At 45.7% G+C, this 23,836-nt stretch overlaps 1 protein-coding gene across 1 annotated transcript in view; it reads left to right on the top strand.

The window, feature by feature from the left end:
• TNC (tenascin C) overlaps positions 1-23,836 on the top strand; it is a 68,513-nt gene that overhangs the window by 12,806 nt on the left and 31,871 nt on the right. Inside the window, 9 exon segments of the mRNA XM_050319755.1 lie at positions 10,872-11,464; positions 13,297-14,517; positions 15,951-16,214; positions 17,259-17,374; positions 17,467-17,623; positions 18,210-18,479; positions 19,459-19,644; positions 20,479-20,568; positions 21,232-21,495. Of these exon segments, the coding sequence (XP_050175712.1) occupies positions 11,002-11,464; positions 13,297-14,517; positions 15,951-16,214; positions 17,259-17,374; positions 17,467-17,623; positions 18,210-18,479; positions 19,459-19,644; positions 20,479-20,568; positions 21,232-21,495 (3,031 nt within the window). The 5' untranslated portion in view covers positions 10,872-11,001.

Here is a 23,836-nt window from a genome sequence, read left to right as displayed (position 1 = left end):
TCCTCAAAATGGTTTGTCAGGGATTTTTTTTCTTGAGAAAAGGAACTCCTGAAATGCTGCTGAGTCTCTCTTAGTTTTCTTTTTTTTGCTGAGCTGTCAGAATCAAATGATAAAGGGCATCTTTCAATGGCTAAATAAGTGTTGTGAAAAACTTTCAACCAGCTGTACCTGTTGCTTTATTATCACAGTTCTTTTATAGAGGCAACCTTGATACATTATTTTTGGTTACTCAGACATCCAATGGACAACACAGGGAAATACTGAATGAAATAATCCTGAATGAGAGGAAACAAAATAATATTTTTTTTGGTGTTTATTTTTAATATGATGCCATCAAATAACTAATCTGAAATAATGTAATTCTAGTAAGTACAGGTATTTATAAGCATCTTTGGATGCTTACAGATAAATCAGTGCAAACCAACCGAGTCTTTCTTCAAGTTGAGTAAAAATCAGGGGCACATTTTATTTTATTTACTGGACCAAAAGCCCAGTGTTCTGGGGAAGGATTTCACTCCTGCAGAAGGTGGGGGCCGTGTCACTCCAGCAGTGACAGGCATGGGATGGCTTTTTGGAGGATTGTGCTATTTGGAGGGTACACCGAGGTCCTCCAAGGTGATATTTGCCCCATGGATGTGTATAACTGGTTTCTGCCCCAGGGCTGGGCTCTGTAGAAAATTTGAAAATAGATGAAGACTTCTTTCTGTCATCTGAGAACAATGAACCCCTTTTTTTGGTGCCCCTTTCCCATCTTATTCCTCTCCTCTTTTCCTGTTGGGTAAAATGAAAGAGGTAAAAAACAAAACAAACCAAACCCGATTTATTTATTCACTTCTCAGTTCTGCCTTGAGACTGTTTTTTAGAGCCCCTTCCTTTGTGAGTTTAATCAGATGCTTGATAAGAGAAAAAGCGTTGCTAACGAACCCGGGGTACAAAGAGGGCCCTTCAGGGAACACATGACCTCATCCCCAGGATTACTCTATCACATGAATTCAGACTCCACAGCACACCCAAAATAAATGTTGGGCTCTGCTGGCAGCAAAGTTCTTTATCCACCTCCATATGCTTTGCCAGCGTCTTCCTCGGTCGCTGGGATTAAACACGGATGGAAATTCAGCACAAGAGGCAGATTTTCCTGGTCACAAACAGCCTCCAAAGCTGCTGGCTGGCCCTGCCTTTGGGCCATTGCCCTCCTGGCACCAGCCAGCCCTGGCACGGGTTTGCAGGCGTGGAGCAGGGCTGGTTTTCACTCCCAGCTCCCGTTGTCTGCCGGGGTTTTGTTGGGTGCTCAGAGCCTTGGCAGCCGGGAACTGACTCTGGGAATGCCTGGGGGGCTCCCAAAACTAACCCTGTGCCAGGGCACAAATCCCTCCCTGATAGAAGTGCCACCATTTTATTGTCTGGATGCTCTTTGGGGTCTCTTGCACCAAGTATTGGACAGCTTAATTTTCCTCAGGATATCCTTGTGGTAGGAACTTTGTGGGAGTTGGTGTGTTTCCAGCTTGGAGATCTCAGTTTTGGGGTGTCAAGACATAGTTTTTATTGAGGATGTGTTGTTTCCCACCCTGACACACTTTTGCTGGACAAGGTATAGCAGCAGAGACCTTTTCCTGCAGGAAGAGCTCCTGCAGTTCTTGAAGTGCAATTAACTAAAATTACCTGTCAAATCCCAAGCTGGACATACAGGCAGTATAATTCACATTATCCATAGCCAGGATCTCATAACCATGCTGGAAGGCAACACATCTGCAGCCCCCACTGAGATGTATCATGCATTTGTTTCTGATTAAGCACATTTAGCAGTAAATTACATGAAAGATTAAACAGCACGTTATGAGCATGGTCTGATTAACTCTGCATTACACATATAAGTCACTCAGCAATTACCTTCATTCATTTATAATTTAGGTAACTTTATTAATCCTGGTGTAGCAAAAATGAATTCAGAGCTTTTGATTCCTGGTTTTAGTGTGGGTTTCTTCCTGGGAATGGTTTAATATATATATATATAACTTAAATAGTGTCATGTTGGATGCTTCCCATTTAAACAACTGCTTAAAGAGCTGCAAGGCTCTGACACAAGCCAGGAGAAGCTGGGGTTTCCTAGGATTCAGCAGATGCCACTTCCTCAGAATCTGGTCCTGTAAATGTGAATTCTGCCCAACACTTGTGATACATGTTGATGGGACAACAGATGTTGGAAATCCTTGTTCTGGAGGTTTGAGGACATGGAGCTGTTGGGGGTGAGCCCAGAGGAGGCACCCAGGATGATCAGAGGGATGGAGCAGCTCTGCTGGGAGGAAAGGATGAAAGAATTGGGATTGTTCAGCCTGGAGAAGAGAAGCTTCAGAGTGACCTAATTGTGGCCTTCCAGGACACGAAGGAGCAACAAGAAAGATGGAGAGAGACTATTTACAGGGGCCTGGAGTGACAGGACAAGGGGGAATGGCTTCAAATTGGTTGGATATTAGGAAGCAATTCTTCCCTGTGAGGTTGGGCAGGCCCTGGCACAGGTTGCCCAGAGAAGCTGTGGCTGCCCCATCCCTGGAAGTCTCCAAGGCCAGGTTGGAGCAACCTTGGCTAGTGGAAGGTGTCCCTGCCTGTGGCAGAGGGTGGCACATGATGATGTTTAAGGTCCCTTCCAACCCAAACTATTCTATGATTCTTTGATAAGTGTGTGGGCAAGGCCTTAACAAACATCTCTTAAACCCAGCAGCCAGTGGTTGTTCCAGAGCAGCTCAGCTCCAGCCAGGTTGAACAATTTCCAAAGGCATCTCATTTGCCTACTCACCATCAGTCTTGTCAACCTGTGGCCTAATTAGAAGGTAACTGTGATTAAACCTTATTAAAAGCTGTAGCCACTCATCTCCTCTTGTTTAACACACTTGGGGCTATATAAAAGCATTAAGATACAACTTGTAGTATGAAGATCACAGAATTTGGGCAGAAAAACTGAGAGCAGGGAAAGCGTTTTCATAGGGGTAAACTGAAGAATCTCTCTCTAGAGAAACTACTGGAAGCATAAAAAGAAATAAGAAGTTTAGTTTGGTCATTTGTACTTTGTTTAGGGTGCAAATCTCCTGTAGAGTTGTTAAAAAACAGGGTGATAACTGGCTGGGCTGTAATGCCAGAACTGAGGGATGATCTCAGATCTCACAGGTCCCAGCACGGTGCCATTCCCACATTCCTGGCTCTCCTCTGAGCTCTTGCCCCTGTGCTCCTGATGGAACAGCAATACCAATTCAGGAAGAATTTATTTGCTTTTGTCATCAGCAGCCAGGTAATTCCTAAGAAACATAAATCAAAAGAGTCTGTAGGACTCTGGAACTGGAAGGCACCTCTTGGTTGCCGAGTTCAATGTCCTGTTATTGCAGGCACCTCGTCACAGAACCTGTTTTTCACTTCTCTTTAATTAATGCATGTTTTCAGCAGTCATTTTCTCCCAGCTGTATCTCTGCCAGCTGACTTAATTTTTCATTTAATTCATGAGATTTGCTCATTATATTTAATACTTCATTGATCAAAGGTGTTACTGATACTGGGAGAAGACCACCTCTGATCCCTGAACTTTGCTTGGCAAAACAGCCAGACTCGTTGTTTAGCTTGGAAAGGTCTTTTCTCTCTCTGAGATCCTGAACAAGGATAGACCTGGAGAGATTTTCCATGGCTAAGAGCACAAAACTTCTGAAACAAAGTCGTTTATAATGGAATAATCATGCTAATTTAACTCCAAATAGTCACTGTACAACAGAAGTGTTTAGTCTCTCATGGGTCTCCTTTTATGCTTATCATTCAGAATTTACCATAGCTCTTTCACATTTTTATGGATGTTGGCTTCAGTGGGTTATTTCTCCTTCCCCTTTGTGGCACTGTCATGCTGATGGCTTTGAAATATGAGCCTTTGCTAAATTCTAAATTGTTGCACAAAGCAATTAATTAAAATTCCTTCCAAAACAGCCTTGGCAAAGCCCTGTGTATGTGCTGCTTTTCAGCCAAGGTAGGATGGGTGGAGGCTAAAATGCATCCAAATGGTTTTATTTAAAGATGATCTACAGTAGGATCTGTGAACTAGAAATTATCCACTTTCCCCAGAGCAGGAATATCACCTAAGAGCTGAAGCCAAAGATGAAAGCTGAGCTGGAGTGAAGAGTTCAGGCTTAGCTGAGTGATGTTTAATGCAGGACCTCAGGGGCTGCATGGGGCAAAAAGTACCCATGAATTTGTTTTAATTGCTGTTCTTTGAAAGGGTCTGAGGGATAAATGTGATCACAATTCTAGTGACCACCAGGATCTCTTGTAGGGTTCACTCGAGACCTAACATTTCTTTTGTTTTTATTACTAATTCCAGTGGCGTGGGTAAGGCCTTTGGAATGGATGATGGATGCAATCTGGGCTGGAAAACCCTAATCTGTGACAGCTGAGAAATCATTCACGAATGAACTGTGCAAACCAGTTCCCTTTTCTGCACTCCAAGTGCCCACAGTTGTAACTGCTCTCAGTCCCAGGAAGGGCAGCTCCCAAATGTGCAGTGCCAGCTTTAGATGAAACACAGGTGGCTCCAGGGCTTTCCAGAGCTCTGAGCTGTGGCTGCTCACCCACATCAAACACAAACTGCTGGTCTGCCCTGGAACAGAAAGGATTGAAGTCATAAAGGCAGACACATCCAGAGGAAAGTCTGCTGCTGTAAGTGCTACAAATGCCTTCTGGGAGGTGCTGCTGTTTGAACTGCTGTGGTGGGACTCGGCAAAGCTGGACCAGCTTCCTCAGCCTTGCAGTGAATAAAATACCTCTGCCTAAAGGCAGAGGCTCCTGGGAGCTTTTGTCTCAACGCCAGACTCTCCATGGCTCAGTTTTCCGAATTTAAAGTGGAGGAATGGCTCCACTGTTGTTTGCCCACCATAATTACAAAATGTTTCGGAGAAGAGGCTCTTTGGCACTTCTCCAGCACGTGTGGATACCATGGAGCTCTTGCTCTGGGGCTGTGGACATCACTGAGTCACTTCTGTGACAGCAGGTGGATTTGTGTCACTTGTACCTCGAGACTTCCTACTTCTCTAGTTAAACAAAGAAGTTCGAAATCTTCCTTCCCAGTTGTTTCCTCTCTGCCTCTTTCTCCATGCAGTTGTTCCAGAGGGTGTTTTTTCCTTCTTTTCCTCTGCATTGGACTTCCACAGACAGCAAGGTCATTTTGGTTAATGTTTCTCTGTCTTTCTGACTTCCAGCAGCAGGTTCAGCCTGCAAGTCTGGAGCAGGGTGGGGTGGCAAAGGCTTTTAAATCAGTGCCTTTGCATTTTGCTGTTTCTGTTAAAGGAGGGTCACTCAGTCTGGATCCAAAGTTGTTTGTGGGAGTTCCAGGTGGGGGATTTCTCATTTAGAAAACTGCAGGGTATTTGCAGGACATTTTTCCATTATGACCTGGCCATGGAGATAGAAGTGGTTTCACTATAGAGCAGAGGTGAGTCTTCACAGTGCAACTGGGTGGATTCCTGCTTATCACACTGCATTTCATCTGTAAGAACAAGGTAAATCACCTCCTTTCTGTCTTCTTTGAAAGCTGTGACCCTCATTTCACCTCTTTGTGAATTTAAGACTTTGAAGAAAATTTCTGAATTAGGAAAATTTCCCTTTGGAGCTTCCCACCCTAAGGGCCTCTTCATATCTACGGTGCCTAATTGGGGTGAAACAATTCCAACACTCCTTTGCACATGTGTTCTCTGGGAGCCTTGGGGAACACAATGGATTTTCTGAATTACTCTGAAGTCAGCTGCCTTAAAATTCCTCTCCTTAGAATGAATACAATGTAAATAAAGAAGGGGGAAGAAAAAAAAAAAAAAAAGGCCACAATTTGGCTTTGATCATTTCTGCTGAAAAGATTTAGGACTGTTATGAATTTCTGCTCTCCACTGTGATTTAATGTAGTTTGACCTACACTGAGTATCCCTGCTGATTCCTTTGCCCTGTTGGAATTGGGAATGGAAAGAAAATGATTTTGTGCAGTTATGACTGTGTGGAAACAGCAGTGAAAGACGATGAAGTCAGAACTGTTGGTGTTTCGTCCTGCCGTGTCCAAACTTTCAGGGCCCCCCCAGACTCTTTCTTTGAGAACATTTCAATTCACTTCAAACTTAATCCATTTTTGCTGGAGAAGATGCCCGGAGCCTCAGGAATCACATGCTCCTGGCAAAGCCACATGAGCACTTCTGCTTTAAAAAGTTGCATGTTTTGAAGCCTTGCCTTGTCTAAAAACGCGCTTTGGCAGACGGTTTTAATTTATTAATCCCGTGTAATGGCACTGCTTGTGTTCCTTGTAGAAAACTCATCATTTCTGCAGGGAGAGAGTATTCCAGGTCAGATCACCTCCCTGCTGTGGCCCTTTGGTGTGGATGGCAGGGATAAAGAGAGTAGGGCTGTGATACCACGACGCACGTGCTTTGGTCCCCAGGCTGGGGGGAACAGATGGTCAGATCATGCCTTGGTGGAAACTCTCAAAACGTGAAGTTCCTTCAGTTACCAGATCACAGAAAACTATTTTGGGGGCAGCAATTCACAAACCTCAAAATGCTCCTTGTCGTGTTTTCTGGGGAGGGCCCTGGCTCTTCTCCAGCAGAGTCTTCCTCTCTGTCACAATCCAGCCCTTTGCTATTTTATGCAGATTTTACACAAGACGTGCTCGAATCCAATATGCGCTGACAATATTTGATCCCCTCCTGCTGTAATGTTGGAAGTATCTGCTTAGAAAGGAATTGTTTCCTTTTTTTTTTTTTTTCCCCCTTCTCTTTTTTCAGTCTAATTTCCAAGTCATGACATGTAGAGGGTGTCTGAGCAAATCTACTCAGCCTTCTGCCTCGTTTGAGAAGGACAGCTGAGATCCTCTTTAACACCTCCATTTCTTCGTTGCTGCAATCTGTTTTGATTAAAATTGCACGGGGCCCTCATCTGCATATTTATCACTCCACATACCCACAAATCATCTCCCAGCTCTGCCACTCCTCAGTGTTCAGGACAGACTAAAGTGCTACACCAGGACTCTCAGCTATGCAGACGTTAATTTAGTTTCTCACACCTGCTGGTTTCCAGCAAATACGTCTTTGGGGAAGGAAAATATTCATACATTACCTTTGCTTAGTATTCCCCAGGAGTCAGAATTACTGGAGGGTTTTTTTTTTTTTTCAAAGATGGATTGAAAATTTCCTATTAAGAAACAAATTTCAAATTAAATGGAAAGGTCCTGAAAAAGTTCTGATGCCAGGAGGCAGCTGAGGGGAAGGGGGAATGTTTAAACAAAGAAATAACCCTTTTTAATAACGTTTTTTCAGCTTTTGACAGCCAGACTGTGACACATTTTCAGATCCTCAGATGAAAGGGCTGCAGTGGAAATGAAAATTATTCCTTCCCTTTGTGCTTTTGACAGGCCATCTTATTTCCACCACATATTATTAAGAGTATTACTAGCCACTGACCAAGTTTTTAAAGAGTGTTTTCCTAAAATAGTATTTTCTTTCCTTTTGATTACATCTCACTTTCACACTTAGTGTTTCTACAAGGAAAATTTTTTTGCCTGAATCTCCTTCTACCTCAGCTGCTGCAGGGATGCCATGATTTGCTTCTCAATTCACAGCTTCTAATTTTTAATAGTCCAAAGGAAGTCTGAATTGAAGTCAGGAAATCAGGTTGTGATTTCCTGATTTTCTGCAGGAAGTCAGGAAATTTTGGATGTGTGAGAGGCCACAGCACCTTTTGTTCTTCTTTATATTGTGGTTGTACCTCAGGGAGCAGGAGAGAGTAAGAGATAGGTCTTGCCCAGGGAGGGTGATGGCTGTGGGGAGATGCCAATGGCCAGATGGGGAGAACATGAACTCTAGACTTTATTATTCTGCATGACAAGCTGAACAATTTGCAGACCAACCACACAATCAGTGCCAAGGTTTATGAAGCAGTTGGGTTGTAGTCAGGCTGGCAGGAGGGTCACAGTTCATTAGGATGAGTAATATCCTGTATTAGACAAACTGCCTGTAGAAATCTGACACGTTCCTGGTCACCTCAGCATACCTGAGAGATGTGGTACAGACCTCACCCAGCTCCTCCTACATCCTGCAAGGCCAAACTCATGCTGAGAAGGGTCATCTTCTGCAAACCCTTGCTGCAAGTCTTTGATGTGCCTGTAAACTCTCCAGCAGCTGATGTCTGCAAAGAAAATATAGAGAGGTTTAAAACACAATCTACACGGACTGTTCTGAAAGGAAGGTGAGGGAAAATGGAGGAATAACAGAGCCTGACAGTTGCTGTGGCTTCCATTTCTCTCCAGAACCTGCTCCAGGGTGGTCCATTGTGGCCTGAGCTGTTGTTTAGATGTGCTTGAGGAATTGGGGTCGGAGAGAAGGATGTCATCTTTGTTCTTCCAGCCAAAATTATGGCTAATTTATAAATAACTGTATGAAGCTGCCTCGTTTTGTAGATGTCAGATCCAGGAGTGGAGCTCAGCTGATCCTGCTGGGTCCTTGGCAGGTCAGATGAGAAACACCTGATCTGGATAAGTGAGCTCAGACATCACAGGAGGTGTCACAACACAGGGGTCACAGGGCAGACATGGAATGCTCTGCTAGACCACCACAAGGATTCTTCATAAACTCCAAAAGGATGTCAGCCAAGAGACATTAAATCTTCCAGTATCATCTGTAAGCTGAAAGGTTTGGCTGCCTCTAATGCAGGGAGTATCCAGGAAAAGTCCTGGTGCTCCTGTGGCTTTCATCAGTAGCAAAGGGGACAGTGTCGGGGGCTCTTCCATGAAGAAGTTTCTTCATTTTCCAGGCATATTAAAGAAATAACAGTCTGTGCCATCATTAAGTGATATGTAAACTCACACTGGTCAGCAGAAAAAAGTGCAATCCATTTTCTTGGTTTGGGCAAGGCCCATATTCTTGTAGGTTGGGATTTACAAAAGCCATAAGGAAATCGATGCTCAACTCTCACTAAAATTCAGTGAGAATTAGATGCAGAGCTGCTTCCAGTTTGTTCCACTTTCCATTGGTGATCCATCTGTCAAGCAGCCTGTCCCCTGCTTGGGGGTTAGGCACCAGTTTTAGCTGTATGACCTTGTCTTGGGGCGAAAAGTGCAGAGCACACGGAATCCCACTGCACCGAAATCAATCTGCAAACCCCAAGTGGGACTGTTTGAGAGTAAAATCCCACTTCAAATACAGTCCTGAACATGTTTCATGAGCTGGCAACCCAATTTAGAGATTGGCCTGAGTCACAAACGAGACCTGGGCCATGTCTGTCTCTGTTATTCTTTATTAACAACCTTGTGATCTCTTCTGGTGCAGACAGGGCTTGCAGACATATTTGAGCAAATGGGGTAAGTGTTAGAAATAGCTTAAAGCTGAATACTTTTCCATGACAAGAAAAAAAGCCTTCCCTGCTGCTTGTTTACTTCTGATTTATTCCCTGGTAAAAAGGGGTGAAGTTTGCTCTTTGTGAGCTCAACACTGGCTACAAAAAACACCGAATTCAGTGAACTGTCTGATCTATTATTGTCATTCTCCCACAAAAGCAGCTGGGGTAGCATGGGAAAAATGATCTCTATGCTTTGGGGGAAGCAGAAGGGTGGGAGAAGCTGGTCTCTCATCTGACAAATGAATTATCATCAAATCAGGGATATATAGAGAATAAACTACTGTTTCCCCCATTACTGGCATTTCTCTACCTTACAGTCACTGGCCTGACCATTTAACCAAGTTTTGCTGGGAATAGGAAGGAAAACAAATGCTGGGATGACATTTATTAGGTGTGCTTGTTCAGCTCAGTCCATTTGCTGCCCTGGGTTCTCGCTCTACGTGCTGAAGGGCTGACTCTGCATGGAAGTCAGTGGATGTATTTCTGCTCCCCTGGCTCAGGGTATTTAAAAGGAACATGTACAGACTGAGGAGGAAGAGGAAATATTGAGGTAAATGAAAGGAATGAGTTTCAGGAAGAGCTGTACAGCCCAGCCAGCTTGTGACCATAAGCAGGTTATTGTGTCATAGCTGAGGAAAGCTCAGACAGAGGGAAATGTTGCGTAGAGAAAAGAGGTGTTGGCTGCTGAAAAGGCATTTCTACACATGCATTTTTATTGCTATTTCTGTTGCGTGTCTCCCTCGTTGGAGTCTCTTCTGCTTACGTCTCACTCCTTGTCTGCTAAAACATTGCTGTGATACAACACTGACAGCAGAACCTTCAGCCTGCAGAGCTCTGCAGAGAGATCCATTTACCTCTAATCAGTAGAGTAAAAGTTATTATTGGACTACAAGGCCTGGAGTTCCCATTCCCAAGCAATTGCAGTCATGAAAAGCACATGAGAAAGGGATGGAACGAGCTTTGTGGTGTTGATAAACCTTTTGACAACACCTTGAGTTTCTGACATGATCCAGCCTCCAGCAGCCTTCAAGCAGTGAATTGAGGAGTGGAGCAAATGCAGAATTTAACATCAGTTATATCATAACAGAACATATATTTATTTTACCTACCACAGTCTGAAAGTGGTATTTTGAATTGAGGTGAGACTCAGCAGGCTTCTTCACCTTGGTCTTCTGCTTGAGGCACTTAAACCTTCTAAAATCCACTATATTTGTTCTAAACCTGATATAACTGTAGTTTTCTTCTTGTCTGGTGATGTTTTGTTTGCAACCACATTGAGATCTTGGAAAACCAGGTTATTATATATAAACAACTGTTTTTATATATAAGAGTAAACTCAGCATCTTAGAGAGATGTTGGGTGGTACACTGGGTGGCACCTCAGCCCTGTTGTCCAAGGGTGCAGCACACGAGCAGTGTCCCACTTCGTTGGGTGGTGTAGCTGTGGTTCATCCCTTACACTGTTCCTTCTTCTTTCAGGGACCAAGTGTGCCAGGAAAGAAAAGGACACCCAGCTTGGTTTGAACAGGCTCTCCAGTTTCTGCTCCAGATCACAAAGGCCAAACATCCATAAGACTCTCTCAGCTCGAAACAGGACCTGAGCAGCACCATGGGACTGCCCAGCCGGCTTTTGGCCTGTGCCATCCTCGCCCTGCTGTGCCAGCACGTCACGGGGGGACTCATCAAGAGAATCATCCGGCACAAGCGGGAGACGGGGCTCAACGTGACCCTGCCAGAGGACAACCAGCCTGTGGTTTTTAACCATGTCTACAACATCAAGCTGCCTGTGGGCTCCCTCTGCTCCGTGGACCTGGACTCGGCGAGCGGCGACGCGGACCTGAAGGCGGAAATCGAGCCGGTCAGGAATTCCGAGGAGCACACGGTGAACGAGGGGAACCAGATCGTCTTCACGCACCGAATTAACATTCCCCGGCGGGCCTGTGGCTGTGCAGCTGCCCCAGACATTAAGGATCTGCTGAGCAGACTAGAGGAGCTGGAGGGGCTGGTATCCTCCCTCCGGGAGCAGTGTGCCAGCGGCGCTGGATGCTGTCCCAATTCCCAGGCAGTGGAAGGTAAGGCAGGCTGGGGAGCTGCTCTTGGGGAAACTCTCGTGCTGGCTGTCCAAGTTGTTTAGAGTAGATACTCAAATCTGTTTCAAGAACGAGCACAAGTCAACCTGTTAAATTTGAAACATAATCAAAACTGGGAATGTGCTTGGCCAGCGTGCAAGGAACATTCATTCACAGTTTCACGGGTTTGTGGATCTGTGGGTCAGAAGTTGGCCTGGGACACTTTGTAGTTGTGGCACTGAGCATGGACAGCACTTGGGCACAGTGACAACCTGAGCTGAGATTAAAACTCACACAGACCAAGCTCTTGGCTCCACGTTTTGTCCCCTTGAGGAAGCTGCCAATGTAACCATTTTCCTTTCCAAGTTTTCTTTATTAGAGACCAATAAAAATACAGCAGGACATAAGGCAGCAGACAAGCACAAATAGTTAGAGAAGCAGGGAAAAAAGGTGTCTGTCCAGCTGGTTTTTAAACTGAGGGAAGGGGGCTGGTCATACAAGAGAGGAAACACAGGTCTTCTCAGGGGTGATGTCCCTCTGAGCACAGAGCTGCTCTCACAGCTGCTGATACTGACTGTTGCCTGGCTTTTTATGTTCTGGAGTGAATGGGTGAGTAACATTTCATGGTGTATTCCCTAAAGAGGCAGTCAGGAAAGCTGCTCAGTCAGTGGAAGAGGATTTTGAGACCAGAGGAGGAATCCAGCACGCTCATTTACCAAGCAGTTGGCAGGGGCTCTTCCCTGGCATTAGAGCGAATTAAGGGATCCCTGGTAAAACAGGATTAAAAAGAAGATATTCTCTTTCAAAATTTTCAGTGATTCTCTAAATTCTGTCCCGTAGGGAGTGATAAAAGCAGCAGAAACAAATTTCTTAACACCAATTTGTAGGTGTTAAAAGGGGCATCCTTTGTGCAGCACGCTGGACATTGTGATCCTCACAAAATTAGCTCCTCTAATCAAAGCTGCCAAATGACAGGTGGACAGGGCTTTTTATTGCACACACTGTTTACATGGTCATTAGATATGACTGCCTTGCTTAACACATTTTCATTAGTTTGTTTGCGTAGTCACACCCCTGTTGGAAGTCCTTCTTTGGTCCTTCTGGGTTGTCTTCGTTGTCTTGACCTCAGTTCTTGAGCAGCCACAGCACCACTGTGCTTCACCACCAAAACTGCAACATTTGTTCTTTATCTGGGCACACAGAGCTTAGTTTACATCCTGTCTGTTTAACTTACATTCCCTTATCTCATTCTCGAGGACTCCCCTAAGGTTGTATTGTTCCTTATTTGGTCATTCCGGGCTACTGTGAGTAAAGTTTCAATTTCTCCTATCAGGAGACAGGAAAATCAGAGCTTTTTTAGGCCCTGTGTGCCACGCTGGCCTAAGGCATCCCAGGGCCAAGGGAATAATGGGTTGTAAGGGTAAATACCCTTTTTGCCAGAAGAATTCAGTTCAAGGAGATAGGTGTCACCTAGGAAGCCTTCCCCGCCTGGAAAGTGCTTTTCTCAAAGGAATTAGATGGAGTTTGTTTCCTTTCCCTTCTGCATTCCAGAGAAAGTTGAAAAGCTCTGTTTCTCTGGTATGCAGAGGGATAAGCAGATGCTGGAGGTCTCTGAAGCCAGTGGGGAGAGCTGGGTGGGGAAAAGGGAACACCAGGCGAGTCTTGCTCAGGCCCAGCTCTACTTTGCGGCCTGGTGCAGCTCTTCGTTTGTAAGTTTTTAGCGTTCTTGTCTTCAGAAGAAACCTTTTTGGGATTCTTTCCGCTGCCTTGGGCATTTCTGGGGGGATACCTGTGTGATTCTCACCCCACACGGGTTTTTCTGGCTCGTTCTGCAGGCCGCCTGGACACCACCCCTTACTGCAGCGGGCACGGCAACTACAGCCTGGAGATCTGCGGCTGCGTGTGCGAGCCGGGCTGGAAGGGCCCCAACTGCAGCCAGCCCACCTGTCCCTCCGACTGCAACGACCAGGGCAAGTGCGTGGACGGGCTCTGCGTGTGCTTCGAGGGCTACACGGGCCCGGCCTGCGGCGAGGAGCTCTGCGCCCCGGGCTGCGGCGCCCACGGGCGCTGCGTGGGCGGGCGCTGCCTGTGCCACGAGGGGTTCACCGGCGAGGACTGCGCCGAGCCCCTGTGCCCCAACAACTGCCACGGCCGCGGGCGCTGCGTGGACAGCGAGTGCGTGTGCGAGGAGGGCTTCACCGGGGAGGACTGCGGCGAGCTCATCTGCCCCAACGACTGCTTCGACCGCGGGCGCTGCCTCAACGGGACGTGCCTGTGCGAGGAGGGCTTCACCGGGGACGACTGCGGGGAGCTCAGCTGCCCCAACGACTGCCACGGCCACGGGCGCTGCGAGAACGGGCTGTGCGTGTGCCACGAGGGCTTCGTGGGCGACGACTGCGGCGAGAGGAGGTGCCCCAACGACTGCCACCACCGCGGGCGCTGCGTGGAGGGGCAGTGCCAGTGCCACGAGGGGTTCCTGGGCGAGGACTGCGCCGAGCTGCGCTGCCCCAGCGACTGCCACGGCCGCGGGCGCTGCGTGGGCGGGCAGTGCGTGTGCGACCAGGGCTTCATCGGCGAGGACTGCGGGGAGCTGCGCTGCCCCCAGGACTGCAGCAGCCGCGGGCTCTGCGTGAACGGGCAGTGCCAGTGCCACGAGGGCTTCACCGGGGACGACTGCGGGCAGCTGCGGTGCCCCAGCGACTGCCACGGCCGCGGGCTGTGCGTGAACGGGCAGTGCGTGTGCGACGAGGGCTTCACCGGCGAGGACTGCGGGGAGCTGCGCTGCCCCCAGGACTGCCACCACCGCGGGCGCTGCGTGGAGGGGCGCTGCGAGTGCGACAACGGCTTCACCGGGGAGGACTGCGGCGAGCTGGCCTGTCCCAACGACTGCCACCAGCGTGGGCTCTGCGTGGACGGGCGCTGCGTGTGCCAGGAGGGCTTCGTGGGCGAGGACTGCAGGGAGCGGGCCTGTCCCAGCGACTGCAGCAACGCCGGGCGCTGCGTGGATGGGCAGTGTGTCTGCGAGGACGGGTACATGGGCGAGGACTGCGCTGGTGGTAGGTGGCCATGTCCCTTCAAAACACTCCCTGTGTCCACCCAGCTGCTTTGGAGGTTCTGTGAATCTTCTTTATGAAGCTGAGCCCTGTTGGGAAGAAGTTCTTTGCAGAGAGAGGGCTCAGCCATTGGAATGGGCTGCCCAGGGAGGGGGTGGAGTCCCCGTGCCTGGAGGGGTTTGAGCAGAGCCTGGATGTGGCATCAGTGCCATATGCGGGGTGACAAGGGGGGGTTGGGTCACAGGTTGGACTTGATGATCTCAGAGTTTTTTCCAACCCAGTTGATTCTATGACTCTACTCCCATCACAGAATCACTGGAGCTGGAACCAGCCCTGGCTGGGATTTGTCACCATGACCTTTCAGTTTCTCACAGTACCTCTTGATGCTAAAAAATAAGGGCATCTGAAAGAAACTGTTCTAACTATGGAGAAGAGGGAGATGTTTCCAGTCTTCTTACTACACATACGTGTGTGTATTATGTATATACATATATATAATACATATATATTTGTTTATACCTATATTTATTTATACATATATTTCTATATATATTTATTTATACCTGTGTTTGTTTTATACCTGTATTTATACATACATATTTATTTGTATACATATAAAATTTATTATTTTTTTATATGGAGGTTTTATACACATATTTATATATTTGTATGGAGGTGTGTATATTCAATCTGACAGAAGCTTAGAGGAAAATTATGGAATCAGCTCTAAAGTCCCACGCTGAGTTTCCCACTACCACTTACACTATGGAACTTGATAGAGAATTTTGGCAGCCAGATAATGACAGGCTTTACACCATAAATGAGGTAATTTTCTTTAGTAGATCTCAGGGGAGAAATTTCAAAACTAAATTTTTGTAGGGTAATCAAAGAAAGCTTTGGGGTTGGGAACACTATAAAAGACAATGAACACCCTTAAAAAGAAATTCCCGTCTTTCATCTCCTCTTTCTGGAAGAGGCCTAAGCCCCATTTTGTGCTCTTGCACACAGAGATCTTTTGGCAGTATTTACTAAAATAATAATGTTTGATTTTCCTCTGGAAAATCTGTGCAAATCCCAGGACTTGTAGCTCTACAATCACGTGTTGCTGGCAGTTGAATGAACCATCTGAGCCCCTGGGGACCCAGCTGTAGCAGTCTTGTGCTGCAGCCACGAGAGGAGGAGCTGGAACACAGTCAGCCAGAGGTTGTGTGCAAGTGTGAGGGTAGAAATTGGCCCTGTGACTTTTGGAAATGTCTGTGGTCTCCATCAGCTCAACATTCCTCTCCTCAGCAGTTAATTTGTGGGCCGTGGCTTCCCCAGCCCCTGTTAGACAATTCTCATGAAATCCCTGGGAAAATGTGAGAACTGGGTAAGTCATTATTTTCTCAGCCATGAAAACTTCTTATAACTTTATTTTTTTCCTCCCCCATTCCCAGTGTCTCCTCCAACTGAGCTGACGGTGACGAACGTGACGGATAAAACTGTCAACCTGGAATGGAAACATGAGAATCCTGTCAATCAGTACCTGGTCACCTACGTCCCCACCAGCAGTGGGGGGTTGGACATGCAGTTCACTGTGCCAGGAAACCAGACAGCTGCCACCATCCACGAGCTGGAGCCGGGCGTGGAATATTTTATCCGTGTCTTTGCCATCCTTAAAAACAAGAAGAGCATCCCAGTCAGTGCCAGGGTAGCCACATGTGAGTTTAATATTCCCTGGATTCCATTCTTTTGTCTATTTCATAGCATGTGTTGATTTGCATCCCTTATTTTGGGGTGTTATGTATTTCGTGTTTTCTATTTTCAGATCATTTGTATTGATTCACATCCATTTTTTGGGACATTGTTTATTTTTTATTTTCTTTTTTCAATTCATTCATATTGATTTACCTCCCTTTTTGGGGACTTTATTTCTTTTTAATTTCTGTTTTCAATTCATTTGTATTGATTTGCCTCCCTCTCTTGGGGATATTATTTCTTTAGTATTTTTTATTTTCAATTCATCTGTTCTGGACAGAGACAGCCTTTTGCACTTTCATTTTCTATTCTTTTCCAATGCCAATGACTGTGTTAAAAATATAGTTCACAGGCTCTTCTGCTCTCTGCTGTGCCTCCCAATTAATACCATGGGGTCTTTGTAAATGAAGAACCTTGGCTTCTTTATTATAATGTGCATTTTAAAATTCTGGTCATTATTCCTGAAAAAAAAAATGATAAAAAATATACACTGTCTAAAAACCAATATGAAATCACTTGAATTCAAAGTGGTTTGGTTAAAATGGAGGTTATATTTGTTTTGCATCTTCAGTTTTACCACAACTCACCTTTTATCTGCCCGTCTGTCCTTTTGCTGTTGATCTTCCTTTATATTTTGTGCACATCACACTCATATCTAAACATCCTCAAAAGATGCCCTCTGACTTCTGGCCCTGAGCTCGTTTTCAGAGACATGGGGCAGAATTCAGCTCACCTGCCTTCAAATGTCTGCACCAGAGACGTTCAAGAGGGCACCAAAAAGAGGTTTTTCTAGGTCAAAATTCATTTTACTCCAAGGTGACACCCAAACCAGCTCAGAGGAATGCCCTTCCAGAGGGAGGATAACTGACTGTGAGGTGGTTTAACCATCTCAGCTGCACATCCCTACATGGCAGATATTTCTAGTGGTGGAAAGATGTCCCCACCCCGCGCCCTATTTATGGGAACTTGTCGCTCATGGCAGGATCTCCTGTTTTTTTCTGCCCCAGATCTCCCTGCTCCAGAAGGTCTGAGGTTCAAATCTGTCCGAGAAACGTCCGTCCAGGTGGAGTGGGACCCTCTGAACTTTTCTTTTGATGGCTGGGAGCTGGTCTTCCGTAACATGGTGAGGAAGAGGCTTCATGTGTGGAGCCCACACAGAGTGAAAAATCCTGGTGTTTTTTACGTTACACTGACAGATTGTTCCATGTGTTGCAGAAAAAGGATGATAATGAAGACATAACCAGCAGCTTGAAAAGGCCAGAGACATCTTACATGCAGCCAGGTTTGATACCTGGGCAACAGTACAATGTGTCCATTCATGTAGTGAAGAACAACACCAGAGGGCCTGGACTGTCCAAAGTGATAACAACAAGTAAGGACAACCTGTATTTGGTCTGTGTTTTGTTGGCCAGCAACAAACAAGGGGATTTTTTGTGTTAAAACAAGCTTTTAAACAGAGAGGAGACCAAACTCTATACTGTGAATTCACAGGGGGGAAAAGGAAGTTGTGGAGCTGCTAATGAAAAATTAATTCATGAGGGAAATTTAATTCCTTTCCAAATTACCTGCAGAGGAAAGGAAATTTGTGTTCAGCCACAAGCCAGCAGGCAGAATGCACTTTAGCTCTTTTTCAAAATATACAACAACAGGAATACAATTTTTTCTGTCCTAGTGATGTTTGTATGGAGATAGAGAAGCTCTCAGGGTTCCTGCTTGTCTTTCCTTTGGTGGCTTCTGGTGTGAATGAATTCTGATGAATTTGCTTCTGATTAAATGATTCCATTTGGAGTCTAAGCCTGTTGGAGGGCAGTAAATGAAATAATAAACTTCAGTTGGTCAAAGTCACTAATATTAATTTTGCTATGAATCAACAACTAAAAGCATAAGAATGTCTGTGTTTTTATGGCAAGATTTCATTAAAAAAGCACCTTTTCCTCTCTCTTTTTTTTTTATAACAGAGCTTGATGCCCCCAGTCAGATCGAGGCAAAAGACGTCACAGACACCACAGCCCTCATCACATGGTCCAAACCCTTGGCTGAAGTAGAAGACATAGAGCTCACCTACGGCCCCAAGGACATTCCAGGGGACAGGACAACCATTAACCTCTCTGAAGATGAAAACCAATATTCCATTGGAAACCTGAGGCCACACACAGAGTATGAAGTGACACTTGTCTCTCGTCGAGGGGACATGGAAAGTGATCCTGTGAAAGAGGTGTTTGTCACAGGTGAGAGGCTGGAGACCAACATGGAATCAGCACTTTTGTAGAGGTCCATGAAAGTGGAGAATGTTTTTTCTGTGCCTCATATGCTTTCCTGGCCCAAGAAAATATTTAGAATCTAAATATATTTTGCAAATGGGATTTAGGTTATTGTGTCTTGTACCCATAAACTCTCAGAAACAAGTTCCTCTGGATTATTTTTCTGCCTGCTGAGCTAAAGGTCTTCCATGGCTTCTGTTCCATCTAAGGCCTTGTTTCTTGTCTAAATATGCATCAGATTAGCAAAGAACTGCTTTCTTTCCTCCTTCAGTTCTGCAAATGTTTCCTGTCATGCTTTTATAAATTGCCTTTATTCCTCAGTGCTCCTGGGAATGGTTCTTGTGAAAGTGTGGGTCCTGTAGCAGGTTATCAAGGTTTGATGCATTAGGGGAGCTGAGAAAATGGTACCCAGAGAATTACCTCTCTTTTCATCCTAAAATAAAGTTGTTCCTTCAGAGCAGGATTTGAGATATGAACAATGTAAAGCCCATTGAATTTCTACTTAATATTCACCTTTTGTTTTGAGACTCAGAGTTCCTTTCAGCTGCAAATGCAAGATATTTACTGAGCAGAAATTCTAAAGATGATCAGTTCTTTGTTCTTAGCATCATTTTTCCTTCTGAAAGCTGAGGCATTTATAAAGGAAAATAGTGTTTTCATCCAAATATATTTTTCCACAAGCCTATTTTGTAATAAAAAAATATTTATTACTATAGGAAATGTTATTTTTGTCTCAGGAGATAAAAGTTTAATTTCTTAGAGTGATGTTTTCTCAAAGCTGGTGAACTCTCCGTTTTATGCTAAAAGAAATCTGCTTGGTGTAGTTATGTGGTATCAGGTGAAGAGAAACCACTTCAGTGTTGTGGGTCATTTTACCTTTTAAAAAGAGACTGTTGTCATAAGAGAAATATTCCTATTTCTTTATTTATTGTTTGATGGATTACAGACTTGGATGCTCCCAGAAACCTGAAGCCAGTGTCCCAGACAGACAACAGCATAACCCTGGAGTGGAGGAACAGCCACGCCAACGTTGACAACTACAGAATCAAGTTTGCCCCCATCTCTGGTGGGGACCACGTGGAGATCACAGTGCCAAAGGGCAACCAAGCCACAACCAGAGCTACACTCACAGGTGGGCCACACATTTTAGATTAGATATACTGAAGGAATTGTTCCCTGTGAGGGTGGGCAGGCCCTGGCACAGGTTGCCCTGAGAAGCTGTGGCTGCCCCATCCCTGGAAGTGTCCAAGGCCAGGTTCGAGCAACGTGGGCTAGTGGAAGGTGTCTGGGGGTGGAATGAGATGATCTTCAAGGTCCCTTCCAACCCAAACCATTCTGTGATGCTATGATTTTTAAGTGCACCCAATTAAACTAAAATCCCTGGGATCTGTCTGCACACACCTGCAGGTGGATAAGCAGCCAGCAGAAGGTATTGTAGCCATTTCACTTCCACGTGCATCTCTCAATCCCCTCAGGCAATTCCCTGAGTTCTGGGCAGCTCCACATCTCTGTGGAGGAGGCTTCACACCCTGAGTTCCAAAGGTGTTGCATGTGCCAGGGATGGTATTTACTGGTCTTGCCAGTCTGCAAATTCTCTGTGTGCCTGCAAGTTACTTTTCCAGCCTGCAGGGCCAGGTCATGGTTCTTCCATATCGTGTGGGTGCCAACTTGCTTTTCTTTGTCAGAAATACTCACACTGCAACCTCTGGAATGTAGATGCTATCTCTGATTATGCATTTGCAGTGTCCAAAATGCAACCTCAGTCAGCCATAATCTTAATCCTTTGGTATGTAAGCGGAATAGAGATTTATTAACATCAGGTCAGGGTTATCTGAAACCTCGATTCCCTGCATAGTGAGGAAAGCATCTGTCTCACTTTGCACACATTCAGCCTTCCTTGTTAAAACAAATGCCTGAAGGTGTATTCTATGCACAGGAACTCATATTCCTTTTCCTCATCTCTTAGGTTTGAGGCCTGGAACTGAATATGGCATTGGAGTGACAGCAGTGAGGAACAACAGGGAGAGTGCCCCTGCTACCATCAACGCTGGCACTGGTGAGTACCTGACCCACCTGACCCCCCTTTCTGCTCTGGAAGAAGCAACAAAAGAGGTAGAGCCACTCTTTAATTTCCAAATGATGCAGTAAAAACTGTTTTAGAAAGTTCTTAATTTCTGTTTGCTTCCAATGGGACATTTTCCCTCAAGGGAAAAATCTTTCCCCCAAAGATTTGACCTCTGAATGTGGTTTCTTTTTCCTGTCTGAGGATTTCTCAGTGTTCTGGGAGTTTCATCTCCAGGTGAGCTCCTCAGTGGTAATTGTGCTTACACTGATTTGGCCATCCTGTAGTTGTGAGGGTTTCTGGCAGGCAGTGATGGCCAAAATGTTGATCTGACAACAAGTGCAGCCTTGGTGGTTGCAAGTCCTGGCTGACCTTCAAATCCAGAATTTTTCTCACAACACCCCCTTTTTCCCAGGTAAGTTCTGTGAAGGCTTTAATTCTGCCTCTCCTCCATGTGAAGTGTCAGTGGGGGAAATCTGTTCTAGTGTGGTTTGTTTGTAAGAGAGAACTTCATCATCCTCTACCCACATGGGCTTCAAAACCCCCAACAGGTGGAGAAGTGAGCTGTGGCCAGACACCCAGTGGAGATGTTACTCTGTCTATACCTGTGCCAGGGCAGTTCAGAGACATCTCAACTGTGCTTTTCTTAACCCATAGATCTTGATAACCCCAAGGACTTGGAAGTCAGTGACCCCACTGAAAGCACCCTGTCCCTTCGCTGGAGGAGACCCGTGGCCAAGTTCGATCGCTACCGCCTCGTTCACACCAGTCCCTCTGGGAAGAGGAGCGAAGTGGAGATCCCAGTGGACAGCACCTCCTTCATCCTGAGGGGGCTGGATGCAGGCACAGAGTACACCATCAGCCTGGTGGCAGAGAAGGGCAGGCACAAAAGCAAACCCACAACTGTCAAGGGTTCCACTGGTGAGTAACAGCTTTTGGGTGGGGGCTGTGCACATGGCACTGGGAAAGGACCAGCCCAAGGACAACCTCACCTCATTTTCTAAGCCATGTCTGGGGCTTAGAATATCTGTCTCTGCCTGCAGAGCAGACTTAGCCCTGCCTAACACGACACACTGAGGGATAACTGTGCTACTGTGTTTAGCTTCATGTTCTCAATGATTTCTTGCTTATTTTTTGAGAGGCTTCACAAAGAGCAGCCACCAGTCCTGCATGAAATGCAGAGCTCATACTTTGTTTTACATGAGGTTGGGTTTGTTTTGTTGGTTTTTTTCGTGTGCATTATAACTTGTTTTGTTCTCTACAGCTAAAATCTGAGAGGAAGAGCAACCAGAATGTGTTTGACATTGCTTGTTCCTGCCTAATGAATTCTCTTCACAGCATCCCTCCACCTATCATGCTTCAGCAGGGTCAGCAGGGCTCTGATGTTGCCCTTTTTCAGTTTTCTCATCCAAAAATAGGAAAGGTGACTGCCCCAAATCTGGTTCCAGCCACCATTTCCACTGGATACTGTGACTTGTATTTCTCTTCAAAAAAAGGTCCATTTCTACCACCTCTATTTGTCCAAACCACTCCAACTGACCAGTATCAGTGGACTCCCTGAACCAGGTTTTACTCCTTGTGAAACATTTTGACCCCAAGTTTGTTGCACACAGAGTTACATCTTGGTGCAGAACACAAATAAATCCTGAATCTTTTCATGCCTTCAGGTTAAATCCCATGAGGCAAAGCTTGAACAGAGACAGTGAAACCAGAATCAGCTGGGGTACAATTGTCTTTAGCAGATATCAAGGTGTTTATCCTTTTCTCCCCACAGACCATCTATGAGCTAAACACATGCCAGGCATTGTGGATTTTACAAATTAATACCTATACTATATATAATTACTATTAGTTTAATAAATACTATATATATAAATATAATAACTATTTGAACTGGTCAAAACTGGGCTCATATTCCCTGGTAATTCATGCCAGCAGCACCTCTAATGCTTTACAGAGACAATAACCCAGGACAGCAGAGGGTTATATGGAGTGGTGCAAACTACAGGAATCCATCAGCACTGAATTAGTTGTTTGATGCCTAAGGCAGGCAGGGAAATGCAGCCCAAGGCAGGGAAAAATTGGGAAGTCTTGAGGCACAACATACAAAAGGATCTGAAGGTTTATGTGGCAGGAGTGAGCAGGTTGCAGTTTTCCCAAAGTTCTCTGTTTCCCTGTCTGTCTGAAGACTGAGAGGGCTCAAAAGAATTCTTCATAGGTGATGAAAAGGCAGAAACAACCTGCTGTGGAATTTCACAGTCTGGTCTTTCCACCAGCAGCTTCCAAAGCTTCACAAGGTGGCTGCTTTTTTTTTTTTTTCCCTTTTTCTTTAGAAATACCTTCATCTGGCCAGTGTATTTGTTTTATGTCTTTGCTCAGAGCAGCCAGTAAACACAGAGCTCTCTGCACTGACATAACCTGTCCGTGTGACCTCCCTCCTACGCAGGAATGGACAAATGCAAACATGAGCACGGGGAGCAGAAGTGCTCTGGAAGCCTGGGCAGCACCACACAAGTGGGCTTTTCAGTTTGCTTTTTCCATCTTCCTTCAAGTCACTCCTCTTTATCCAGTGCTTGGGAGGTCCTGGAGCCCTCAGGCTGAGCAAACAAAACAAACTTGTTTCCCTTGCAGAGCTCTGGGGGACCTCAGATCCATTGCAGTGCTGGGGAAAGTCCTTGGAGCAACCACGGAGGGGGAGAGAGAGGGATGATTGAAGTGGGAAATGCCAGCAGCACAGCTAGGGCTGGATTGGCTCTTCCCAGTGGGTGGAGGAGACAGTCCTGCTGTTTGGAGGGTCTGTGCCATCCCTGCTGAACGAGGGAGCCAGCAGCTGCAAAGGGCTGAGCTTTTCTTTTCAGCTTCCTTTGCTCCTGCAGATTGACAGGTTTTCACCTCATATTCTTCCCCTCCTCTGGATGGTTCACTCAGGCTTTCCTGCCAACCAGCTATTCAGGAGTTTCCCACACCTTATTTTTATTTCCTTGCACTGTGGATTTTATAGCATTTTAAAGCTTCTTTCAGCTCCAGAGCTGAAGGTCTTCTCTTGGAGACTTCCCTCTCCTCTCCCATTCTCCCTGTTATCTCCTTGTGCACATCAGCTCTCCACTCACAGGCAGCTGAAACTCATGAACCTCTAGCAAAGGATATGTCACAAAATCTTCTACAGTGTAGGATGGCAGATGTTTGTTACTTCTGTCCCTTCATGGGGATGCAGTGCAGCTCAAGTGACAAATACCTTTCTTAACTGAGATCCATGATTCTG

Source organism: Myiozetetes cayanensis, unplaced genomic scaffold (assembly GCF_022539395.1).
Source record: "Myiozetetes cayanensis isolate MyiCay16 unplaced genomic scaffold, myiCay2020 scf23, whole genome shotgun sequence".
In the NCBI taxonomy this organism is placed as follows: Eukaryota; Metazoa; Chordata; class Aves; order Passeriformes; family Tyrannidae; genus Myiozetetes; species Myiozetetes cayanensis.
Note: the sequence above shows the minus strand (reverse complement) of the source record. Positions and strands in the feature narration are given on the sequence as shown.